The sequence below is a fragment of the Eleutherodactylus coqui genome, chromosome 5, assembly GCF_035609145.1.
Source record: "Eleutherodactylus coqui strain aEleCoq1 chromosome 5, aEleCoq1.hap1, whole genome shotgun sequence".
Classification (NCBI taxonomy): Eukaryota; Metazoa; Chordata; class Amphibia; order Anura; family Eleutherodactylidae; genus Eleutherodactylus; species Eleutherodactylus coqui.
The window spans coordinates 56,414,147-56,435,473 of record NC_089841.1 but is presented as its reverse complement, the minus strand read 5'-3'; the positions used below and the strand labels follow the sequence as shown (position 1 = coordinate 56,435,473).

Sequence of the window (21,327 nt, the reverse complement as noted above, 5' to 3'; positions counted from 1 at the left end):
CCCCGTCCCACCACCTCCACTTGCCAAGAGTCGGCAAGGGTGTGGAAAGGGGGAGGCAGTTTAGCAGAGCCGACCGAAAATCGCCAACACTCGTGTGAAAGAGACCTTTAATAGGAATTGCATGTTTCTGAATAATGCAGATAAAAATGCCCAATAACTCGTGCTGTCCTGTGGTCCACAATAGGCTGTGCCACTGAGGGGTTAAGCCACGTGTGAACAAGCCCCTAGGGGGCGCAGCTGGACGTTTATCCCCCATTCATCTGCAGTGACGGAGGTGAGGCACATTGCCAGCAATAACAGCTTTCTTGGGCCGCAGGAAGCTCGCTGAGCCCCCAACACTCCGGCAGACCCCGGAGGAGACCACACCGAACGGTCGGCAATGTGTGAGTGACAATGTAACCAGGGCCTCCACAGCGCCAGGATCACAGCGGCGCAGGGCGGAACTGCAGGCTTCCGATTGGTCCCCGTGAGCGGCGAGGTCCAGGCCCCGCCCCCTTCGCCTTCCTGTTGCTCCATCCTGTGTGTGGCAGCCGGTGCTGACCGGAGTGCTTGCTGTCCTCACTGCACCCCGGACTGCTGCAGGTAAGAGGCTGCCGGCATGCTCTGCCCACCTACAGGCGTGCACTTACCTGCTCCGTTATGGGTCTCAGCATGGTGCAGAGGAAGAGGGAGCTATACTAGCGGCTTCATGCTGAAGAGCCTGTGTGCATCATGTACTGTACTGGCTGCCATGTGTGATGCCGATAGGATATATCAAACCCTTGCATGTGGGATACTGATGGGGGGGGTGTATCTAACCCTTGCGTGTGCGATACCGATTGGGGGGGTGTCTAACCCTTGCATGTGCGATACCGATTGGGGGGGTGTCTAACCCTTGCATGTGGGATACTGATGGGGGGTGTATCTAACCCTTGCATGTGTGATACTGATGGGGGGGTGTATCTAACCCTTGCATGTGTGATACTGATGGGGGGGTGTATCTAACCCTTGCATGTGTGATACTGATGGGGGGGTGTATCTAACCCTTGCATGTGTGATACTGATGGGGGGGTGTATCTAACCCTTGCATGTGCGATACCGATTTTGGGGAGGGGGGTGTATCTAACCCTTGCGTGTGCGATACCGATTGGGGGGGGGGGGGGGGGGTGTCTAACCCTTGCGTGTGCGATACCGCTTGGGGGGGGGGGGTGTCTAACCCTTGCGTGTGCGATACCGCTTGGGGGGGGGGGGGTGTCTAACCCTTGCGTGTGCGATACCGATTGGGGGGGGGGGGGTGTCTAACCCTTGCGTGTGCGATACTGATTGGGGGGGGGGGGGGTGTCTAACCCTTGCGTGTGCGATACCGATTGGGGGGGGGGTGTCTAACCCTTGCGTGTGCGATACCGATTGGGGGGGGGGGGGTGTCTAACCCTTGCGTGTGCGATACCGATTGGGGGGGGGGGGTGTCTAACCCTTGCGTGTGCGATACCGATTGGGGGGGGGGGGTGTCTAACCCTTGCGTGTGCGATACCGATTGGGGGGGGGTGTCTAACCCTTGCGTGTGCGATACCGATTGGGGGGGGGGGGTGTCTAACCCTTGCGTGTGCGATACCGATTGGGGGGGTGTCTAACCCTTGCGTGTGCGATACCGATTGGGGGGGTGTCTAACCCTTGCGTGTGCGATACCGATTGGGGGGGTGTCTAACCCTTGCGTGTGCGATACCGATTGGGGGGGGGGTGTCTAACCCTTGCGTGTGCGATACCGATTGGGGGGGGGGTGTCTAACCCTTGCGTGTGCGATACCGATTGGGGGGGGGGTGTCTAATCCTTGCGTGTGCGATACCGATTGGGGGGGGGTGTCTAATCCTTGCGTGTGCGATACCGATTGGGGGGGGGTGTCTAACCCTTGCGTGTGCGATACCGATTGGGGGGGGGTCTAACCCTTGCGTGTGCGATACCGATTGGGGGGGGGGGGGGTCTAACCCTTGCGTGTGCGATACCGATTGGGGGGGGGGGGGTGTCTAACCCTTGCGTGTGTGATACCGATTGGGGGGGGGGGGGGGTCTAACCCTTGCGTGTGTGATGCCGATTGGGGGGGGGGGGGTCTAACCCTTGCGTGTGTGATACCGATTGGGGGGGGGGGGGTCTAACCCTTGCGTGTGTGATACCGATTGGGGGGGGGGGGGGGTCTAACCCTTGCGTGTGTGATACCGATTGGGGGGGGGGGTCTAACCCTTGCGTGTGTGATACCGATTGGGGGGGTGTGTGTGTCTAACCCTTGCGTGTGTGAGAGATACGGACTGCTGATGTGATGTATCTAAGCCTACCTGAGTCGTCATTGCCCATCAATATGCTACCTTTCTGGTCTGGGAGAAGTTGAGTGGATTTATGCAGATGGTGACGTGTATTTCCTGCCAAGCTGAGCTCCCCAATAGTCACACGGCTGCCCTTCACATCTGCCCCAGAGGGGCCTTTAATCATTTGTTCCGTGGACCAACAAGGAAGCCCTTTGTTGTAGTAGTAAGAATATTAGCCATTTACAGGGGATCCCGTGGTCTTCCTGCCCCTCCAGTACACATCCTCCAGACTTGCTGACTATGATTTCCCTCCATTGAGATGAAAATTAATGGGGATTATGGGTCATTCCAAGGTCCCAGCTCAACAGCAATTATATTTTCGGAACTGTGAGTGTACCCCGGACTCTGTGCATTCACTTCAATGAGACAAATATACAAGTGGGGGTGCCGCTCGGGCACTCGGCATTCCAATTGAAAGTGAATGGCGCTCAACCAGCGCCCCATTCAGAGTGACATCACTGCTGGGGAAAAGCAACCTCTGCAGTGACTAGTAAATCTGATGGCCACATGCAGCCCCCCCACCTACGTCTTGGCCACGCCCACTTCTCAAAAACAACAAAGCTGTGGAGTGGTGTAAAACTCCAAAAAGATGCAATTTTAGTGAATTCGCCAATTTTTTTTAAATTTTTTGTACTATAGAAATCTGATGTACATAATTATACCCCCCAATTGTTTGTTGTCACACGCACTGGAATTGGCGCTGGTTTTCTGCAGTTGAAAAACTACAAAGTTCTGCATCAACATCCGCTCTGTTTGTACAAATATTCACGCAGATCGGCAGCAGACGTCACCCCTTTAATTGGAAGGGTTAAAACCTCTGTGGATCGGGGCCAGAACCGGTGTTAAAATCCGTGCCAAACCATGTGGATTTTGGTGTGGATTCTCACTAAAATCTGTGTGTGAACGAGTGGGGGGAAAAAAAAAACATTTTTGAAAACTACTTAGTCTTCTGTGAAAATCTAAAAAAAATCATATTCGCTTTGCCCGATCCCCGCCGCGCTCTACTTACATCTGACTGACGGGGATTCCGTCTGGGGGTTCCATCCCAGAGACCAGAAACGGCACCGTGACAAAACTCCAGAACGGGAATGAACAGAACCAGTTGGATGGCCTTATAAGTCTCTTCACCTTCTTGGTGCTCTCCCTGAGGAGACATGTTACCCCTCCCGACGCACTGTCCTTAGTGACACAGGCCCCACATTTTTGGGTCCTCCTGACAGGATTTTCAGTCCTTTCACGTTATATTTGGCGTACAGAATATAAACTCCGTTATTCTTTACCCCAAATGTGATGAAAACGAACTGAACCCTTGTCAGACCGGCAACTAGTCAGTTTCAGTAATGGCAGCGCCTGGTTCAGTTCGGGGGTTTGTAGCTGCTGTTTTCGACACCTGTGATGTAACCTCACACCGTAGTGAACCACCGTGACGACGCTCCCTCGCCGTCCTCCATCTTATCGCTCATCTGCTGTCCTCCACACCACAGCCGTCCATTACATTATACGTTATTCCTGTGGGGTACAGACGGCCTTAGAACCGTTAGAAAACCTCCACCATTGAACACTTAGGCCCAATGTCCGCGGGCGGATTTGATTTGTGGAATCCACACGTGAGATCCGAGAATCAAGCCGCCCGTAGGGAAACATTGAGCGTTCGCACTTCATTGAACAGCTGCGGATTTGTCTTTATTTGATTTGCGGATGCCACGCACGGATAATAAACCGCAGCAGGCTCCATTTTACCGCGGATCACGTGCGGATGTGCTCCATTCATCTCTGTGGGAGCTGACGATCCGCAGTGCATCCGCAAATATTGCAAATTCACTGCGGATTTGAAGCTTAAAATCAAGGAGGTGGGGTTGCGGGTTTTTTTTTGCGCATATGATCCGCAGTACATCCATGCGGGGGAAAAACGATGATGATTCATAGTGCATCTACTGTAGAAATCCGCGTGTGCCAAGAAAATCATGTGAAATTCGTGTGTTGCGAGAAGCACAATTATGTACCCCATTCTTCTGAATGGGGTCATATACATAAGCGACTTTTTCCCGCATTGCAGCATGGGAAAAAAATTGCGGCACGTCCTATCTTTGGCCGTTCCCTCAGAACACATCGCCCATTGTTCTCAACGAGGTCGCCGCAGCATCGCACAGCGTACGATGTACAAGCGATGTGAGGTTACCCATTAAAAACAATGAGACACACGTGCCGATCCTGCGTCGTGACTAAAAGCCGCAGCGGGGGATTGCTACTTCCCTGAAGTGATGGTAGGTTAACGCAAAAAACGTCTCGTATCTGCAAGGACATCAGAGCTCAGCCTTCATTTTTGCCATAGGCCCAATTCTGACAGCGGCATTTAACACCCCCCCCCCCCCCCCCCCCCCCCCCCCCCCCCCGGTGAGATCTGGGAAGCCGTGCAGGTGTCATGGCAGCTGGGGGCCTTCTGAAAGGCCCCAAGGCTGTCTTGTCAGCCTGCCCATCAAGTCGTCCCCTTGGGGTGGCTTGATAGACTGCCTGTCAGAGTGCAGTATGATGTAATGCTATGGCATTACGTCATACTGCAGGAGCGATCAAAGCATCACTGGTTGTGGTCCCCGATGGGGACTAAAAGAAAGTGTGAAAATAACGCTTTACTAATTATAAAAAAAAAAAAAAGTAATAAGTTAAAAAAAACAAAAAACCATTTGTCATATTTGCAATAAAAAATAAAGCAAAAATACATATTCTGTATCGCTGCGTCCATAAAAGTCCGATCTATCAAAGTAATGCATTATTTACCCCGCACGGTGAATGTTGTCTGAGAAAAAAATGAATTGGTAGTTGTGCAGTTACCGCCTAAATAACATTCCTGCTTTTCTACGCTTTTACTTCTTGGAAGGAAACGGTCTCGTAACACAGTCAGCTCTGCTACATCTGTGTATATAAGGGCGCCTCTGCAGTGTTAGCTGCTTGCAGGTGTTGGGATGATGTTCTGGGAGACGTTTGTATCCAGGTCAGCCTGTCACCGCCGATGAGGAATTACCCGTGTCATCTGCTGGGAGGCGAAATCTGCAGCGTGAAACTCTGCTACAGATGTCCTCATTAGCCAATCAGAGGCTGCAGCGTCACTGTCTGTGCCCCTGGTATTAGCGCCCATATCTTGGCTGCCACGATGCCAGGTGTTTGGAAACGTGACGCTGCGGCCTCTGATTGGCTAAAATACGCAGTAAATCCACAACAATGCAGCAACTGCTTTGAAAATCTGCATGAAATCTGCCCTGTGTGAACAGGACCTATGACTTTGGATTGGATCCTGCCCACAAGAGCTTACAGTCTATAGCTAGTTATCTGCATACCTCATTGCTCTAGATGTTTCCTGGGCATATATTCCTTACCTTCAATTACTTCTTGCACCATTCAATATCGTTCTTCGTATCGTAGTCCGGGGTCACGTCACATGACCGCAACAGCCAGTCAATGACCTTCGAGTTGATGACCTCGTTATAGACTACTTATCTCTACAGAGGCAGTGATTGGTTGCTTGCGGTCATGTGGTATGGGCAGTATGGTGCCAAATTTGAAATCCCTAATCGCAGACTTATAGTAGATTCCGGTCGCCAGATCCCGCTCACTTCTACTTTGAATTAGACTAGATGTGCCAGATTTATCACAATGGCTTACGGTCTATCATAAATTTGGCACATCTTAAGATATTTTTGTCTAAGGGCCCATTCACGTTGGCTTATGCAATTCTGTCTGAGAAATACGCAACATATGCCCGTGTGAATGAGCCCTTATACTGCTCAGCCCAGTCTCATTAACTTGAATAGGGCTGAACTTGCAGTACCATTCATGGCCACTGCACAGTGTGTGGAGCTATGCTAGTTCTGATGCATAGCTATCTATCGTTCAGTCGGGGCCAACTCTTGGACACTTTATGGATCGTCCCTGTCCACGCGGTTCGGTTCAGGTGTGGCTTCTTTTAGTTCGATCATTTGTACGTTGGCATTTGCTTTGATAGTGTCAGCCAGCGGGTTTTTTGGCAGGACGTCTGTTGCCGCTGACCACTCCAAGCATTATTCATGTTTTTACTGAATTCGCTCGCATTATGTGGCCGAAGTATGAGAGTCTCCGTTTCGTAATTTTGCCCTGCGATGAAAACTTTGGTTTGATGCTGCCATGGCAACCAGATGCGAGACACTGGAGTCTGGGCTTGTGATTGCTATTATGAGCAATTAATGCATTGAAGTACTTCTGTATTTCAAAGCATTTTCATAGTGAGCAAAGGTTTCATGGTGCAGGCCCCCTAAGGGGACTAAAAAAATAAAAATAGTGTAAAACTTTTAAAAAATGTAAAAAAAAAAAATAACAAAAAAACACCTTGTTTGCATAAAAAGAAAAAATATACCTCTTTAGTATCATATCTGTAACGATCTGTACAATAAATTGAACACTATTTATCCTGCATGGCAAAAAACAAAAAAAAAACCCTTAGAGCGGATGCAAAATTGTTGCATCACTTATGCCAAACCGACATCTCCATCTCGGTGTGTGGCGCCAGCATAACTCTCAGCATGCCCGCTGTCTTGGGGTCATATTCAACCCCGATCTCTTTTACCCCCTACATCCAATCTCTCGCTCGAACATGTCAGCTGCACCTCAAGAACATCGCAAGAATCCGCTCTTTTCTCACTGTGGACACGATAAAAAAGCTTACTGTTGCCCTCATCCACTCCCGGCTCGATTACTGCAACTCGTTGCTGATCAGCCTCCCCTGCACCAGACTCTACCCTCTCCTCCATCCTGAATGCAGCAGCCAGGCTCATCTTTCTGTCCAGCCGTTACTCGGACGCCTCTGCCCTGTGCCGGTCACTGCACTGGCTGCCCGTCAAATACAGAATTCAATTGAAGCTCACTACCTTCATCCATAAAGCCCTCCACAGCACCGCCCCACCCTACATTACCTCCCTCATCTCAATCCATCACCCAGCCCGCACACTCCGCTCTGCTAACGAAATCAGAGTAAGTGCCCCTTTAATTCGAACCTCTCATTCCCGCCTTCAAGGCTTCTCCAGAGCAGCACCAGTCCTCTGGAACGCACTACCCCAAACTATCCGGGCAATCACTGACTCGCTAAACTTCAGGCGTGCTCTAAAAACGTACATCTTCAGGGAGGCATACCATATCCCCTAAACTAAAACCCTTTGTACTCCTCCTGATAACATGCTCCCTGACCTACTGACTGCAATCCCTGCACTGCCATGAACTGCCCCTGCAGTCATACCGTTTCAGCCACTATACGGTTGAACGTCTGACCATTGTCTGTGTATAGCATCCCTCACTCTCCACCTCACCATACTTTGCACATCTCCTGCCCTTTACCTTCTGTATCACCCCATTACTTGTGGTATGTAAGCTCGTTGGTGCAGGACCCTCATCCTCAGGCCCAATGTCCACGTGCAGATTTTATTTATAAAGTCCGCGCATGGCCCCCGCACGGGAAATCCAGGCGTCTTGTTGCCCACAGGGATGCATTAGCATCCGTAGGGCAGCTAAAAGCATGCATATGAGATTTCTTCCCAGCATGCGGGTCGCCGCATGATCCACTTTCCTGTGGATCTGCCACATGGGCGGCTTCTATGGAAGCCGTCCATATCCGCTGCACAGCCGCAGCTGTTTTTGTGCTGTGCCGCAGAGAGCAGAAGATTTAAAAGAGAAAAAAAAATGGTGTGCACGGTGCATGCGCGTGGTAGGCTGCCGGTGTGCCAAGCACATCCGCTGGCTGGAAAAAAGAAGATCCGCAGCATCCGGAAAGGTAAGTATAATGTATTTTCCCTCTCCATGACCGTGGGCACGCACGGATTTCACTGCGGGATTCAGCACTGTGCGTGCAAGTAGACAGAAGACCTTACTGTTTCAATCAACTGATTTACTACATGTAACTGTGGTTTTTGTATCTTTTGTTTTTTGTATCTGTTCTCCCCTGTCTTGTAAGCGCTGCAGAATATGTTGGCGCTATAGAAATAAAGTTTATTATTATTAAGGGCTTAAGGATGCGACATTGTGCAGATGACTGATGCTTTTTTTGCGTTTGCCCCGGCTCTGTAGAACTCCACAACCTCCGTTTTTTTCTGTAGCTGTACCCTGGCTGCTGACTATAAGAGCTTTCTGGAATACACTGCATTAGTGAGGTTTCATTGATCGGGAAACTGCTCCATGTGACTTGTGGACTAGTAAAGGCCTGACCGCTCCGCAGAACCTCGCTGACACATCTGCTGATAATTCTCTGCTCTGTCCTGACTCCGCTGGTTTCTGTTCCCTGTCACCCTTGAAAGGTTAAGTGACGATGCTAGATCCTGCCTGCTTCTGAGCCGGCGTGACACCATCCCATCCAGAGCCATACAGCTTGTCGTGGTACAAGAGGCCGTCGCGGCTCCTCCTCGGGTTATTCTAGTACTGCGGATGTGTTTTGGCAGCAGTTTGTGTTTGTCATCTAACTGCAGACATATTTTATTGTATTCTGATTGATTTAGAGGAGTTGTGCCAAGTTTTAAACATCTTCCCTATCCACAGGGATGAGTGTCTGATTGGTGGGGGTCCAAGAATGCGTGCCATGACCCCTCCATTCATCTCTTCAGGACTGCTGGACACAGCTGAGTGCAGGCCGCTTAAATACTACATTTCTATAAGGGATCTTTCACACGGGACGGAATAGACCACATGACACACCGCAACCCATGGTAAATTCCGCTTGAAATTGGCGGACTACCTGAGAATTAAAAATGGCGTAAAATCTGCAGATTTGGCTGCGTCCTGGGGCGCAGTCCATCCCCCTAAGTCTGTAGTAACCTAATACAGCTGAAACACCACCCACTTATGGCAGCCACTGGCTGATATTAATGGCAAGATCATGTAGCATTTGAACACCTCCCCCTTCCCACCGCAATAAGATCATGAGGTGCTTTTTGGCTGTTTAAAGGCCCCCAGTGCTGCCATGCAATTTTGTTAATTAAGACGGGTCTGTGGCATGTATTAATAGAATGCCGACAGAAATACTATTTACTGCAATACTGAAGTATTGCTGTATATGGTATAAGCGATCATCTGATCGCAATTCAAGTACCCTGCTGAGGTTAAAAAAAAAATTGTGCTGTGATTGGTTGCTATGGGCAACAGAGATTTTCTTTAAAATCTCAATCCATGTTAATGTGTCTTCTATTCAAGTTTTAATCCGGGCGACGCCTGTACCCCTGCTATGTTAATAATTGCGTACATGCGACAACTATGTCTGCCCGTTTGTGTATTTATGGCTTATGATGTGCACCCTCTTCCTCTCGTGGCGGTGGAGTGGAGTTGCACCTGTACATCACCAAAAAAATCCCTAAAGAACTCTATAAATGTTCGGGATAAAACATAGCCTATGGCCCCCTGCAAACTGGCGGAATTTCCGCGGCAGGATATCCTGCGGAATTTCCAACCGTGTCTGCCTACATAGGATTGCACTACAAAACGCAATCCTATGCAGACGGCCGGGATTTGCCCACGTGAAATCGCACGCGGAAAACAAATCGTGGCATGTTCTATTTCTGTGCCGGTCTCACAGAGCCCCACACAGAAATGTCACTCCCGGCGCCCCGGCTCTGCTGTGCGCATGTGCCGGCTGGGCGGCAGCCGACGCATCAGAGAGCCGCGGCAGCAGGTGAGAGCCGCACTGGTCCTGCAAGGGCGCTGGTTGGATGCCACTGCGAGAATTCTCACAGGTGATCCGACCCGGCTGTCTGCAGGCGGCCTTAGTCCTTCCTCCAGATGCCAGCCATCTTCCTGCCAAATTTACTTAAAATCACTTCAGCCGTATAGCCGAGGAAAGGGAACAAGCAGACAGACAGTTACATTTATAATAATAGTACGGATATGGAACAATAAATAGTAACATTGAGAACTACAACTCATCCCTCAAAAAAATAAGCCCTCGGACCGCTACGTTGGCAGAACAGTAAAAGTTATGATTTTTTTTTTTGAAAGTGAGGAGGGAAACCAAAAATGAAGGGGGGGAAAAAAAGGCCAGGTCTTAAAGGGGTTGTCCCGCGCCGAAACGGGTTTTTTTTTTTCAACCCCCCCAGCCCCCCCCCCCCCCGTTCGGCGCGAGACAACCCCGATGCAGGGACTTAAAAAAAAAAAAAACGCACAGCGCTTACCTGAATCCCCGCGCTCCGGTGACTTCTTACTTACCGGTTGAAGATGGCCGCCGGGATCTTCTCCCTCCGTGGACCGCAGCTCTTCTGTGCCGTCCATTGCCGATTCCAGCCTCCTGATTGGCTGGAATCGGCACGTGACGGGGCGGAGCTACACGGAGCCCCATTGAGAAGATAAGAAGACCCGGACTGCGCAAGCGCGTCTAATTTGGCCATTAGACGGCGAAAATTAGACGGCAACCATGGAGACGAGGACGCTAGCAACGGAGCAGGTAAGTGAAAAACTTTTTATAACTTCTGTATGGCTCATAATTAATGCACAATGTACATTACAAAGTGCATTATTATGGCCATACAGAAGTGTATAGACCCCACTTGCTGCCGCGGGACAACCCCTTTAAATGTCAGATAAGGACCCTCCTCCCCAGCCCTGCACCTGCAGGGTCACTTGGCCATCTGCATAGAAATGAATGGAGTATATGGAGCCCTGCGGGGGTCCTTGCCCCCACTGACCTGATTTCTCCGCTAGTGTTTAGCCTCGGACTGTAAGTGGCCGCATTGGTAAGTGGTGATTAGTCAGTAGTGGGTGTGCTACACTATGGGGTGTGTTACACTATCACTGTTTTGACCTCCACTCGGGCGGTGTTTACCTGTTGGCCGGTTTCCCAGATGAGATCATGCGACTGTAGTTTCTAGAGCGGTCTGGCTCAGATCCCTAAGGCTGCGTTCAAACGGGGCGGAATTGTCCGAAATTCCGCTATATTTACAGTACCAGCTGCGGATAATAACCCATGCGGTAACTTTGTTGCGATGCGGAATTCAAATCCGCGACCTGTCAATTGTATCGCTGTCTCCGCTGTGGAACTCGTCCCTCTCAGTGAGGGGGTGAATGCCGCATAGGAATCTGTGATGAAACCCGCAGCGAATGGTGCGGGTCTGGAGGCGGGCATTCCGCGGCTGTTCCGTACGGACGTTCTGCTGGCGATTCTTCCCTGTGGTAACCCAGCCTAAAGGTGCTTTTAGACGGAACGATTATTGTTCAAAGAATCGAACTTTGAGGTCATTCGTTTGTTCGAAGAATATATCGTTTGGTGTAAACGGCCCCTAAGTAGTGATTTGGGGTCTGCTGTGTCGAGCAGGCAGTGAGGCACACGGGGTCTACCTTTCATTGTGTCCCAAGCACAATATCAGCACTGTTTGGCGGCATTACATTGCACTTAATTATAGGCGGGCATGACCTGATGCTAAGGGAGGGACAGGGTGTGCCAACCCTTCATCTCGGTGTGGCACAGGATTCTTACAGTTGTTCTAGTACCGAACCCGGCTGCTGTGTAACCAGACAGTGGAACTTATTATATGTACCCTACTTGAAACTTGACAACTGGTGGCGCCCCCTGCTGACTACAGTCAGCCGTTGGAGGTTACGCTAACTAAGGTCTGTGGCCATTGCTGTTTTTTCTTTTCTTCTGGATCTGTCTCCCTTTAAAGAGGTTCTGCAGAAGCTGCTTCTTGAGTATACTCCTGCTGCTGCGTTACATCTTATCACACATTTCCAGCTTTGAAAAGGGGAAAATTAATATCAATCAATTTATTAGAACGTCAACCTTTGCTTTTCAAGCTGAAGTCCCCTAAGCAGCTCGGGCATTGACTAAACCATACACACTCGGCTGCTGCAGCAACTCTTTTTTTTTTTTGTATGCACTGACACAATGAAATGAAGGTCTGCAGAAAATGATTAATATCCTGCTGCTGCAGAACCTCACAATGCACATATCTTGAGTAGTATCACCTATTGATACAAAGTTTACTAAATACAAAAAGGCGCAATAAACAGAGGACAAAGTTCTGTGACATGAAGGCCCAGATGTAATTATTTATTCATATCCGTGATTGTCTTCTGCAGATGGAGTGTATCAGATGTAGCAGTGCTGGGTTTGTCATATGGTAATATTTTATGCAGTATTTCTAGGTTTACATAGGACTCCTCGTAAACTATGTCACATAGAAATGCTACATCTCTACCATTCAGTAATCCTCTCGGCATTGTATTCCTCTGTTGTCTGTTTTATCCGCTGCACAAAAGCTCTATTTCTCGCTTTCCTTCCCCATAACATTTTATGTGTTGATGCTTTTAGGTTGTGTCCATAATGTGGTCAAGTCTGAGAGTTGCGGTGAGGACGTGCGCCTTGGCCCGTCGCGCTGTTCATACCAAAGAAAAGGGAAAATCTCTGCTGCTTAATCCGAGGACAAACAAGGTGAGAAGTAGCGAAAAGAAGCGGCGTTGGTATGTAGGCGGCGTGTCCTACTGTATCATTTAATACAATTGTGGCAATGACCATGTGCCAATGTAACAAATGTCACTGCCAGGAAACAATGAGCGGCACGGTTTTTCCAAAGTCACCATTGACTGCCATATGTGCCATCCCACGCCAATAGAAGCGAGTGCTGATCATGCTGCAAGAGATTTGCTGTTTACCTAAGGTACCTTTACACGGTATGACTGTCAGGCGCTAACTGTTTCCCGCAGGAGGGATATGGCCCATTTACTCGGGATAATTCATTCAGATTCCTGCACTCCCGTGGGAAGTTGAATGATAGTCGCCCGTGTAAATACATACAGCGACTCAATGAGAATTGTTCCGTTTCTGCACCGTTTGCCCGACAGCTCATCCCGTCCAAAAGGGGCAATAGTCCTTTAAGGGAATGGAGGTGGAGCAGCCGGAGATTGTTCTGGTCCGCTAGCTCCATTCACAGGCATTTGCTCATAGATTGAGCGAGAAGCCGCGCAGCAGTCTTTCCGTTTCAATGAGATACGGCCCTTTTAGACGGAAAAATCATCATTCAAAGAATTGTCAAACCCGTGAAATGGAATGATAATCTTACAGTGTGAACACGAGCCAACGAAGAACGGGAATTGTCCGCTTTGCCTTTGTCGCTCATCTTATGCCGGCATACAAACCATCGTTGGCTCACTCGCTTATCGTTTAGTTCAAACAGCGCTCGTTCAGTTATTCACTAATTCAGTGAATGGGAACAACTGAACAATTCTCGTTTCAACGAGCCAACAATGTGTCTGCCTGTATAAACGGGCTACAGAGAGCGAACAAGCTGGCGGTGACATCATTCACGTCTTCAAACGCGAATCCTCTTGTCTAAAAGGCCCCTTAGACAGAATGACTAGCGATTAGCTGAGTGACTTTTTACTCCGTGCCCTTTCTGTGGCCGTGTGTACAGGGGCTGGCTAGCGCCCAAATACGCTAATTTGAGCGATTATTCGGGGGCCTATCAGCACCTGTAAAGGTGTCTTTTACTTGCTATTTAATTGCTTCATGTAAATGAGCATGTATGACTGAATCGTGATAAGGTACCTTTAGGCCTCATGTCCACTGGGTAAATGGAATTGCGGATTCCGCAACGGATTTCCGCCGCGGAATCCGCAGCGGATTTTGCCCATAGCGAATCATTGCCATCCGCGGGTCCATTAAATTGATTTTTGCACCCGCGAATGGCATTTTAAAAGAATTGCGTTTTTCATGCACGGGAGAAAAAACGCGGCATGCTCCATTTGCCGCGGAATCCACGCAGATTGGCAACATTGCTATCACATTGATAGCAATGTGTGCGGATATCTGCATGAAAAAAAATGCCATTTAAAGCAAATCCGCGCGGAATCCGCCGCGGAAATCCGCGGAAGATTCTGCGCGGATTGTATTACGATATGCATCTCCCTTCTGAACAAAGCAGATAATTAAAAATCGCACTGCGCAAGTCTGTGACGCATCATTCTTGGGCATGCACAGTGCCATACGCAGCCTTACGCGGTTTCTGCTGGCTGAGGGTATGGGCTGTAATGTACGCATGCGCCAAAGTGAACGAGCCTTTATTCACACTAATGATTTTTAGCTTTTTTCCCCTTGCAGCATGTTCTATCTTTTAGCCTCACCCATTGTTTTCAATGGGACCTTAAAAGACCTGACATGACACTCGCAGATCTGCGCGACCTGCACACTAGTGCAATGTTTCCTATTGAAATCAATGGGAAACGCTTACGAACCTCCGCGCTTAAAACGCGCGCCTGAGGATCACAGTTTCAGAGAAGTAATGCAGGCCTTTGTGAATCAAAAATGCCTCGTATCGGTTAGAAATCTACACGTTGGCAAGCGTGATATCGTACCGAGTTTCTCAGCCCCATATCACGCTGGCCCATGTGAATGTAGCCTTAGGCTGACAGCTATTCCTTCTGCCTCCCCCACATGCACACTCAGCGGAGCGTGTATATGTTCACAATGGGGAGAAGAGGCGTAAGCCACGCCCGGCCTCCTGGGGCCTGCCTTCAGAGTTAAAAAGGATCGGACATGTTGAAATACAACATAGCCGACCCTTCTTTCTCCAACTCCTGCCATTGGGGGAGTCAGATGCACTCCCATACACATTAGATGGTCAGTTGGTTCCATCGAAATCGGCAGCTACAGCCAACGTGTATGGCAGCTTTAGCCTTATCGGGGCTGCTGAAACTCTATCAACAAGGGGCCTCGCCAACGAAATCCACGGTGACCTTTGGGCTTGACCAGCAATTGACATCCATACCAAAAGAATGTAGATTCTTTAACTTCCACAGCCCCTGCCCCTATATTGGTGTTGGTCACAAGTGCCCAGATTGCAGGACTTGAAAAGGCCACAATAAAACATACTCTGCTGTGTAGGTAAAGCATCTCCTCACATGCAAACTGATTAGTCTCCCATCACTAGGAGCACATGATGGTGTCACGGGTATATAGATATAGATAGGTATATAGATGTATCACTTCTAACTTTTTATGTAATACGTAACTCGCTACCCCAAATTGTGATGCATGTCTCCTCATTCTGTGTCCATTGGGGATGCACTGTGTCTGTGATTGGCTATGAACCCATCTTGTAGTCTATGGCCTTACTCTACTTAATCCTTTTTGCTTTCCAGGGAATGGCCTTCACTTTACAAGAGAGACAGATCCTCGGCCTACAAGGCCTCCTGCCTACCAAAATCGAAACCCAGGACATTCAAGCTGCCAGATTTCACAAGAACCTCCGTAAAATGGAGGACCCACTGGAGAAGTAAGTTGGTGATTTAAAGGGGGTGATTTAAACCTATGTATGTCTGTCTGTCTGTTTGTCCTTTATGCATTACTTCACCATTCATCCTATTGCCATGAAACTTTGGGAAGTTGTTGAGTACGTGTGTGCGTGCAAAGTTCTCCAAACATGTGAACTTATCATATGGGACGAATGCACAATGGCTCATAAAAAAAGCGCATTGGAAGCGCTTGATCGTACCCTGCAAGATTTGTGGGAAATGGACAGCCCTTCGGTGGAGCACTTATTTTATTGTCTGGTGATTTTCGCCAAACTCTGCCAGTTATACCACGTTCAACACCCGCTAATGAACTTAATGCATGTCTCAAATCATCAGTTCTATGGCAATATGTAAAGAAATTTGACTTTGAAAACCAATATGCGTGTTCAACTACAAAATGATGCATCCGCCGAACGTTTCGCCAAACAATTGCTGGATATTGGGAGTGGCAAGATGGCAATCGACAGATCTACGCAATGTATCACATTGCCAACAAACTTTGGTAAGATGGCATCAACCAAGACGAATTGATTCAAAAGATTTTCCCAAATATTGCGCGGAATTACACCAATCATCCATGGCTCAGGGCACGGGCTATATTAGCAGCTACCAACAACGATGTCAATGCCAGCAATTTCAGCATTCAAAACGGAACACCAGGCGAAGCGACAACGTATAAGTCCATCGATACTGTGATGAATCAAGATGAAGCTGTCAATTACCCAACGGAATTCTTGAATTCACTCGATTTTCCAGGTATGCCACCACACATTTTAACGGTGAAAATTGGCGTGCCTGTCATTCTTCTCCGAAACGTCAATCCACCATGACTTAGCTACGGTACAAGACTTTCGGTGAAAAAGATAAACAATGTCATCGAAGCTACAATTCTGAATGGGAAATTCAAGGGAGAAGACGCACTGTTGCCACGGATTCCAATTATCCCAACAGATATGCCTTTTGAATTAACCATTTACAGTTTCCGGTGCGACTCGCTTTTGCAATGACCATCAACAAAGCACAAGGACAATCGCTGCAAGTGTGTGGGCTAGATTTGGAGAATCCGTGCTTCTCACATGGACAACTGTATGTGGCCAGCTCATGCCTCGGATAACCTTCGGCTTTACTCCTGTATGCACCAGACGCAAAAACAAAAAATATTGTGTATCCACAAGCACTCGAATAAATAAATAGAATTAAAACGACACTTTCAAATGTTTTCCATATGAAAATGAAGAAGTTTCAATAAAAATGACACCATGTAAATTCAATGTTATCAGAACGAGTTTCCTTGAATTTCCTTTTTTCTGGGATCGCAGCGATGGGTACGCTAGTATTATATTAGTAAGTGATACATTGTGCTACCAGAAACACTGGTACTATAAATACTAATAACTAGTCCTGCATATTCATGAGCCGTAGCCTAGCCACACCCACCCCGCCTTTCAGCTAATGATTGTCAGCTCTCTCTATGCAGAGTCATAGGCAGACAGCGATCATTCAATGGCTGGAGGATGGGGTGGGTGAAGCTGGTCTGCAGCTCACGAATATCCAGGACTACTTAAAGTATTCCTCTGTGCAGGTGATGCTACTGATCAAATGTAGTTTTCTCCAAAACTACTGCACAGATCAACACAACGGGCATCACTGTAATCGACATGCCAGTCACTATCTTATGCTGCCCTCAGATAGGGGTCCAAAGAGATTGTGACAAAGTATTAACATATGGAAATAAATACTACTGTTAATTTATGCTCAGGAGTCCAATTACTTTTGGTAGGAGAGTTTAACTTGTGACTCCCCAGTTGCTGCAAAACTACAACTCCCAGCAGTCTGGAAGTTCTGGTTTTGCAAATGCTGGTAGGCCACAGGTTGGGGATCACTTGACCTTTTAGGAAAAATGGTCTCCCATAGAGTCTGCCTGTGGCTTTGTTACATAGGATGAACCAGATGGACACACTATTAACCCCCAGTATTGATCCAGAGGCAAAAAAAACCCTAATGAGTTACAGTATGGTTTCTACATTGTATCAACTGGTGGCTGCTTTCCTCCTCTCCAGGTACATCTACATCATGGGCATCCAGGAGAGAAACGAGAAGCTCTTCTACAGGATATTACTGGATGACATAGAGAGGTTGATGCCCATCGTATATACCCCCACCGTTGGACTGGCCTGCTCACAATATGGGCACATCTTTCGGAGACCAAAGTAAGGAAATGCGAGTAAAGTCTTGACTTAGGAGAAAAAAAATTCCTTTCTGACTTACTTTTGCAATTCTCCCCATATAGAGCTATTTCTCAGGACGACCTGAGTAGACTTTGCCTTTTGTATACCGTTTTTTTTTCACGTAAATGTTGCTGTTCCTTTTTTATTTTACGGAGATTCAAACCTGCTATCATTCACAATTTGCACAGTTTTTTCTGCAGCCTCCACTAGGGGGAGCATACGAGCTTATTACATACTAATGTTTAAAGGGGTTGTACAAGAGCACAGCTCCTGTTCCTATATGCCCTAGTAGGGTATAGCAGTGGGAATTCATAGTCTATATGGTGCAGATTTTTTATTTTTTTTTCCGTACGCAGATCTCAAATCTGTATGAGACGAAAAATTCACTCCTTGGCACAGATTCCAGAGATTTTGTGTGGAATCCGCTTTGGGAATTCTGCTTGTGGTTTGCACATTGAGAATTGCTAGATCCTCCTGTGGATCCTTGGGTACACGTATGCATAGCAGAAATGCGTAGCTTCGCTGTGGATTTATGCCGTGGTTTTAGAGGCAATAATCCGTGTGGTGAAATCTGCATTACATCTCACCGTGTGACCATGCCTTATGAATGGCTCCAGTTCTGGCGGACCTTCTGCCATCCTTGTATTGTAGGACGGCTATTCATGGGAATGGCTGTCCCGTAATACTGCATGTCACCTGCAGGAAAAATGTGTCGCTGGCTGCAGCTTCCAAATTCAGCCAATTGACATCTTGGCATAATCCCTTTAATTCAATGGGAGCTATGTACTGGATGCAGTAAGTGCCCCCTACTGGTGGACACAGGGTAATGGTAGTGTAAAGAGAAGCTGAGGATTTGGGACTCTGTCTATGCAGTGGCCTTTAGATTGTCACCTAATACATCTATATGTTGTTTTTTCTCTCTAGGGGTCTGTATATTTCTATCCATGATAAAGGACATATCAGATCCATCATTGATAACTGGCCAGAGACTGATGTTAAGGTAATGGCGTCAAAATCGCGTATCAGAAGTAGTCACTTATTGTAAGAATCACCTGCTGTTCACTAGGAAATGTGTGTCTCAGCAATTACAAGACCTCTGCTTGCTGTCAGCAAGGTTAGAGCTACACAGTGGCGTTGCCTGTTGTATGGACAGTTCGCTTTATGGCCCTGCAGTCTTGCATCCTAATGTAAGTGGATGCTTTTGCATAAGCTGCCCTGATCACAAGACATCCAAACTCGCGTCAACTTGTGTCACAGCCAAAGGCCGCCTGCAGACGGCCGGGTCAGATCAGGCTGCGAGAACTGTCGCCGCAGGACCCGACCCAAGCGCCTGCAGAGAGCAGCACGTACTCACCCGCGCCCTGCAGCTCCGGCTTTTTCTGGCGCATGCGCAGAGCGGATCCGGCGGCCGGTGAGTGACGTTTCTGTGTGGGACTCTGCAAGCCACGCACAGAAATAGAACATGCTGCGGTTTGTTTGCCGCGCCGGAGTTCGCTTGGACAAACCGCGGCCGTCTGCATAGGATTGCGTTTGCTAACGCAATCCTATGGCAGCTTCCAAGGACGGAAATTCAGCGGGAAATCCTGCCGCGCAATTTCCGCTAGTCTGCAGGCGGCTAAAGTCTCCCCAGAGGACTTGTTTTAACCCCTTAAAGGGGTTGTCCCGCGAAACAAAGTTGGGGTATACACTTCTGTATGGCCATATTAATGCACTTTGTAATGTACATTGTGCATTAATTATGAGCCATACAGAAGTTATTCACTTACCTGTTCCGTTGCTGGCGTCCCCGTCTCCATGGTGCCGTCTAATTTTCAGCGTCTAATCGCCCGATTAGACGCGCTTGCGCAGTCCGGTCTTCTTTCTTCTGAATGGGGCCGCTCATGCCGGAGAGCGGCTCCTCGTAGCTCCGCCCCGTCACGTGTGCCGATTCCAGCCAATCAGGAGGCTGGAATTGGCAATGGACCGCACAGAAGACCTGCGGTCCACCGAGGGTGAAGATCCCGGCGGCCATCTTCGCAAGGTAAGTAAGAAGTCACCGGAGCGCGGGGATTCAGGTAAGCACTATCCGGTTTTTTATTTTAAACCCCTGCATCGGGTTTGTCTCGCGCCGAACGGGGGGGCTATTGAAAAAAAAACCCGTTTCGGCGCGGGACAACCCCTTTAAGGACATGGCCTATTTTGGGCTTATGGACGCAACGATTTTTGGTGGATTTTCATTTCCATTTTTCAGAAGCCATAACTTTTGTACTTTTCGGTCGACGCGGCCGTATAAGAGCTTGTTTTTTGCGTGGCGAACTGTAGTTTTTATCGGTGCCATTGTTTGGTACATAGACTATATTGTTAAACTTTTTTATTTTTTTATAACGGAGAGAACGCATCAATCCTGCCAGTTTTTTTTTTTAGCGCTAATCATGCAGCATAAATGACATAATACATTTTTTCTGCGGACCGGTACAATTACGATATCAAAATTCTTAGATTTTTTTTTTTTTTTTAGGTCTTTACACTTTTTTTTGCAATAAAAACCCTTTTTACCGTTTTTTTCTTTTTTTTTTTTTGGAGGCCTTTTTTCTGAATCGCTGCATTGGACGGAGCTCTGTGAGGGCATATTTTTTTGAGACAAGCTGTAGTTATTGGTAACATTTTGGGGTATATACAGCTTTTTGGTCACTTTTTTTTATTGCGTCTTTTGGGAGGCAAAAGTATAAAAATTTGCGTTTTTTAGCATGTTTATTTTTACGCTTTTTGCCGTGCAGGATAAAAACAATGTTCAACTTATAGTACGCGTCGTTACAAACACGACGATGCCAAATATGTGGCATGTTTTGTTTTTTTTTAAATGCGAATGAGAAAAAGCACATAAAGGCTTTTTTACATTTTGTATATACCGTGTGTGTGTGTATATGTGTGTGTATATATATAAATATATAAATAAATATAATAAAAATTATTTTTTTTTACACAAATTGTGTCCCGCTGGGGGACTTACACCACAGCACCGATGATCGCTATGATAAAGCATTGCAGGGCTACTCTCCTGCAATGCCTTATCGCTTCTTACAGCGATTATAGGCAATAGAAATACAGGACACCTGTAGGTGGCATCCTGTTACCATGGCAACCAGCCGGGCTCTCTGCGATTACATCGTGAGAGCCAGATGACGTACCAGGGGGAGCGCGCTCCCTCTGTGAACCCTTCCCATGCCGTGATCTAACAGCGGAGGTTGCATCTCTGATGCACCCCTGCTGTTGCAGTGGGAGGCCTGCTATCGGTGACAGCCGACTCCCGCTGCCGGATAGCGTGAGATCTCTTCTGATCTTGTGCTATCCACATGACGTAAGGATACGTGCAGTTGCGGAATGTACCCTGCTGCCAGGACGTACCCTTACGTCCTGGAGCGGGAAGGGGTTAAAAAAATAGTAATTTAAGGGGAAAAAACCCTTTTCCCATATTTTATAATAAATAAAAACATATTTGATGT

At 47.9% G+C, this 21,327-nt stretch overlaps 1 protein-coding gene across 1 annotated transcript in view; it reads left to right on the top strand.

Moving 5' to 3' along the window:
• The first annotated feature begins 494 nt into the window (after positions 1-494).
• Positions 495-21,327, top strand: part of ME2 (malic enzyme 2) — a 38,406-nt gene continuing 17,573 nt past the window's right edge. Inside the window, exons 1-5 of the mRNA XM_066602552.1 lie at positions 495-582; positions 12,640-12,759; positions 15,465-15,598; positions 17,678-17,827; positions 18,770-18,845. Coding sequence (XP_066458649.1) covers positions 12,652-12,759; positions 15,465-15,598; positions 17,678-17,827; positions 18,770-18,845 — 468 coding nt within the window. The 5' untranslated portion in view covers positions 495-582; positions 12,640-12,651. The remainder of the gene's footprint in view (positions 583-12,639; positions 12,760-15,464; positions 15,599-17,677; positions 17,828-18,769; positions 18,846-21,327) is intronic.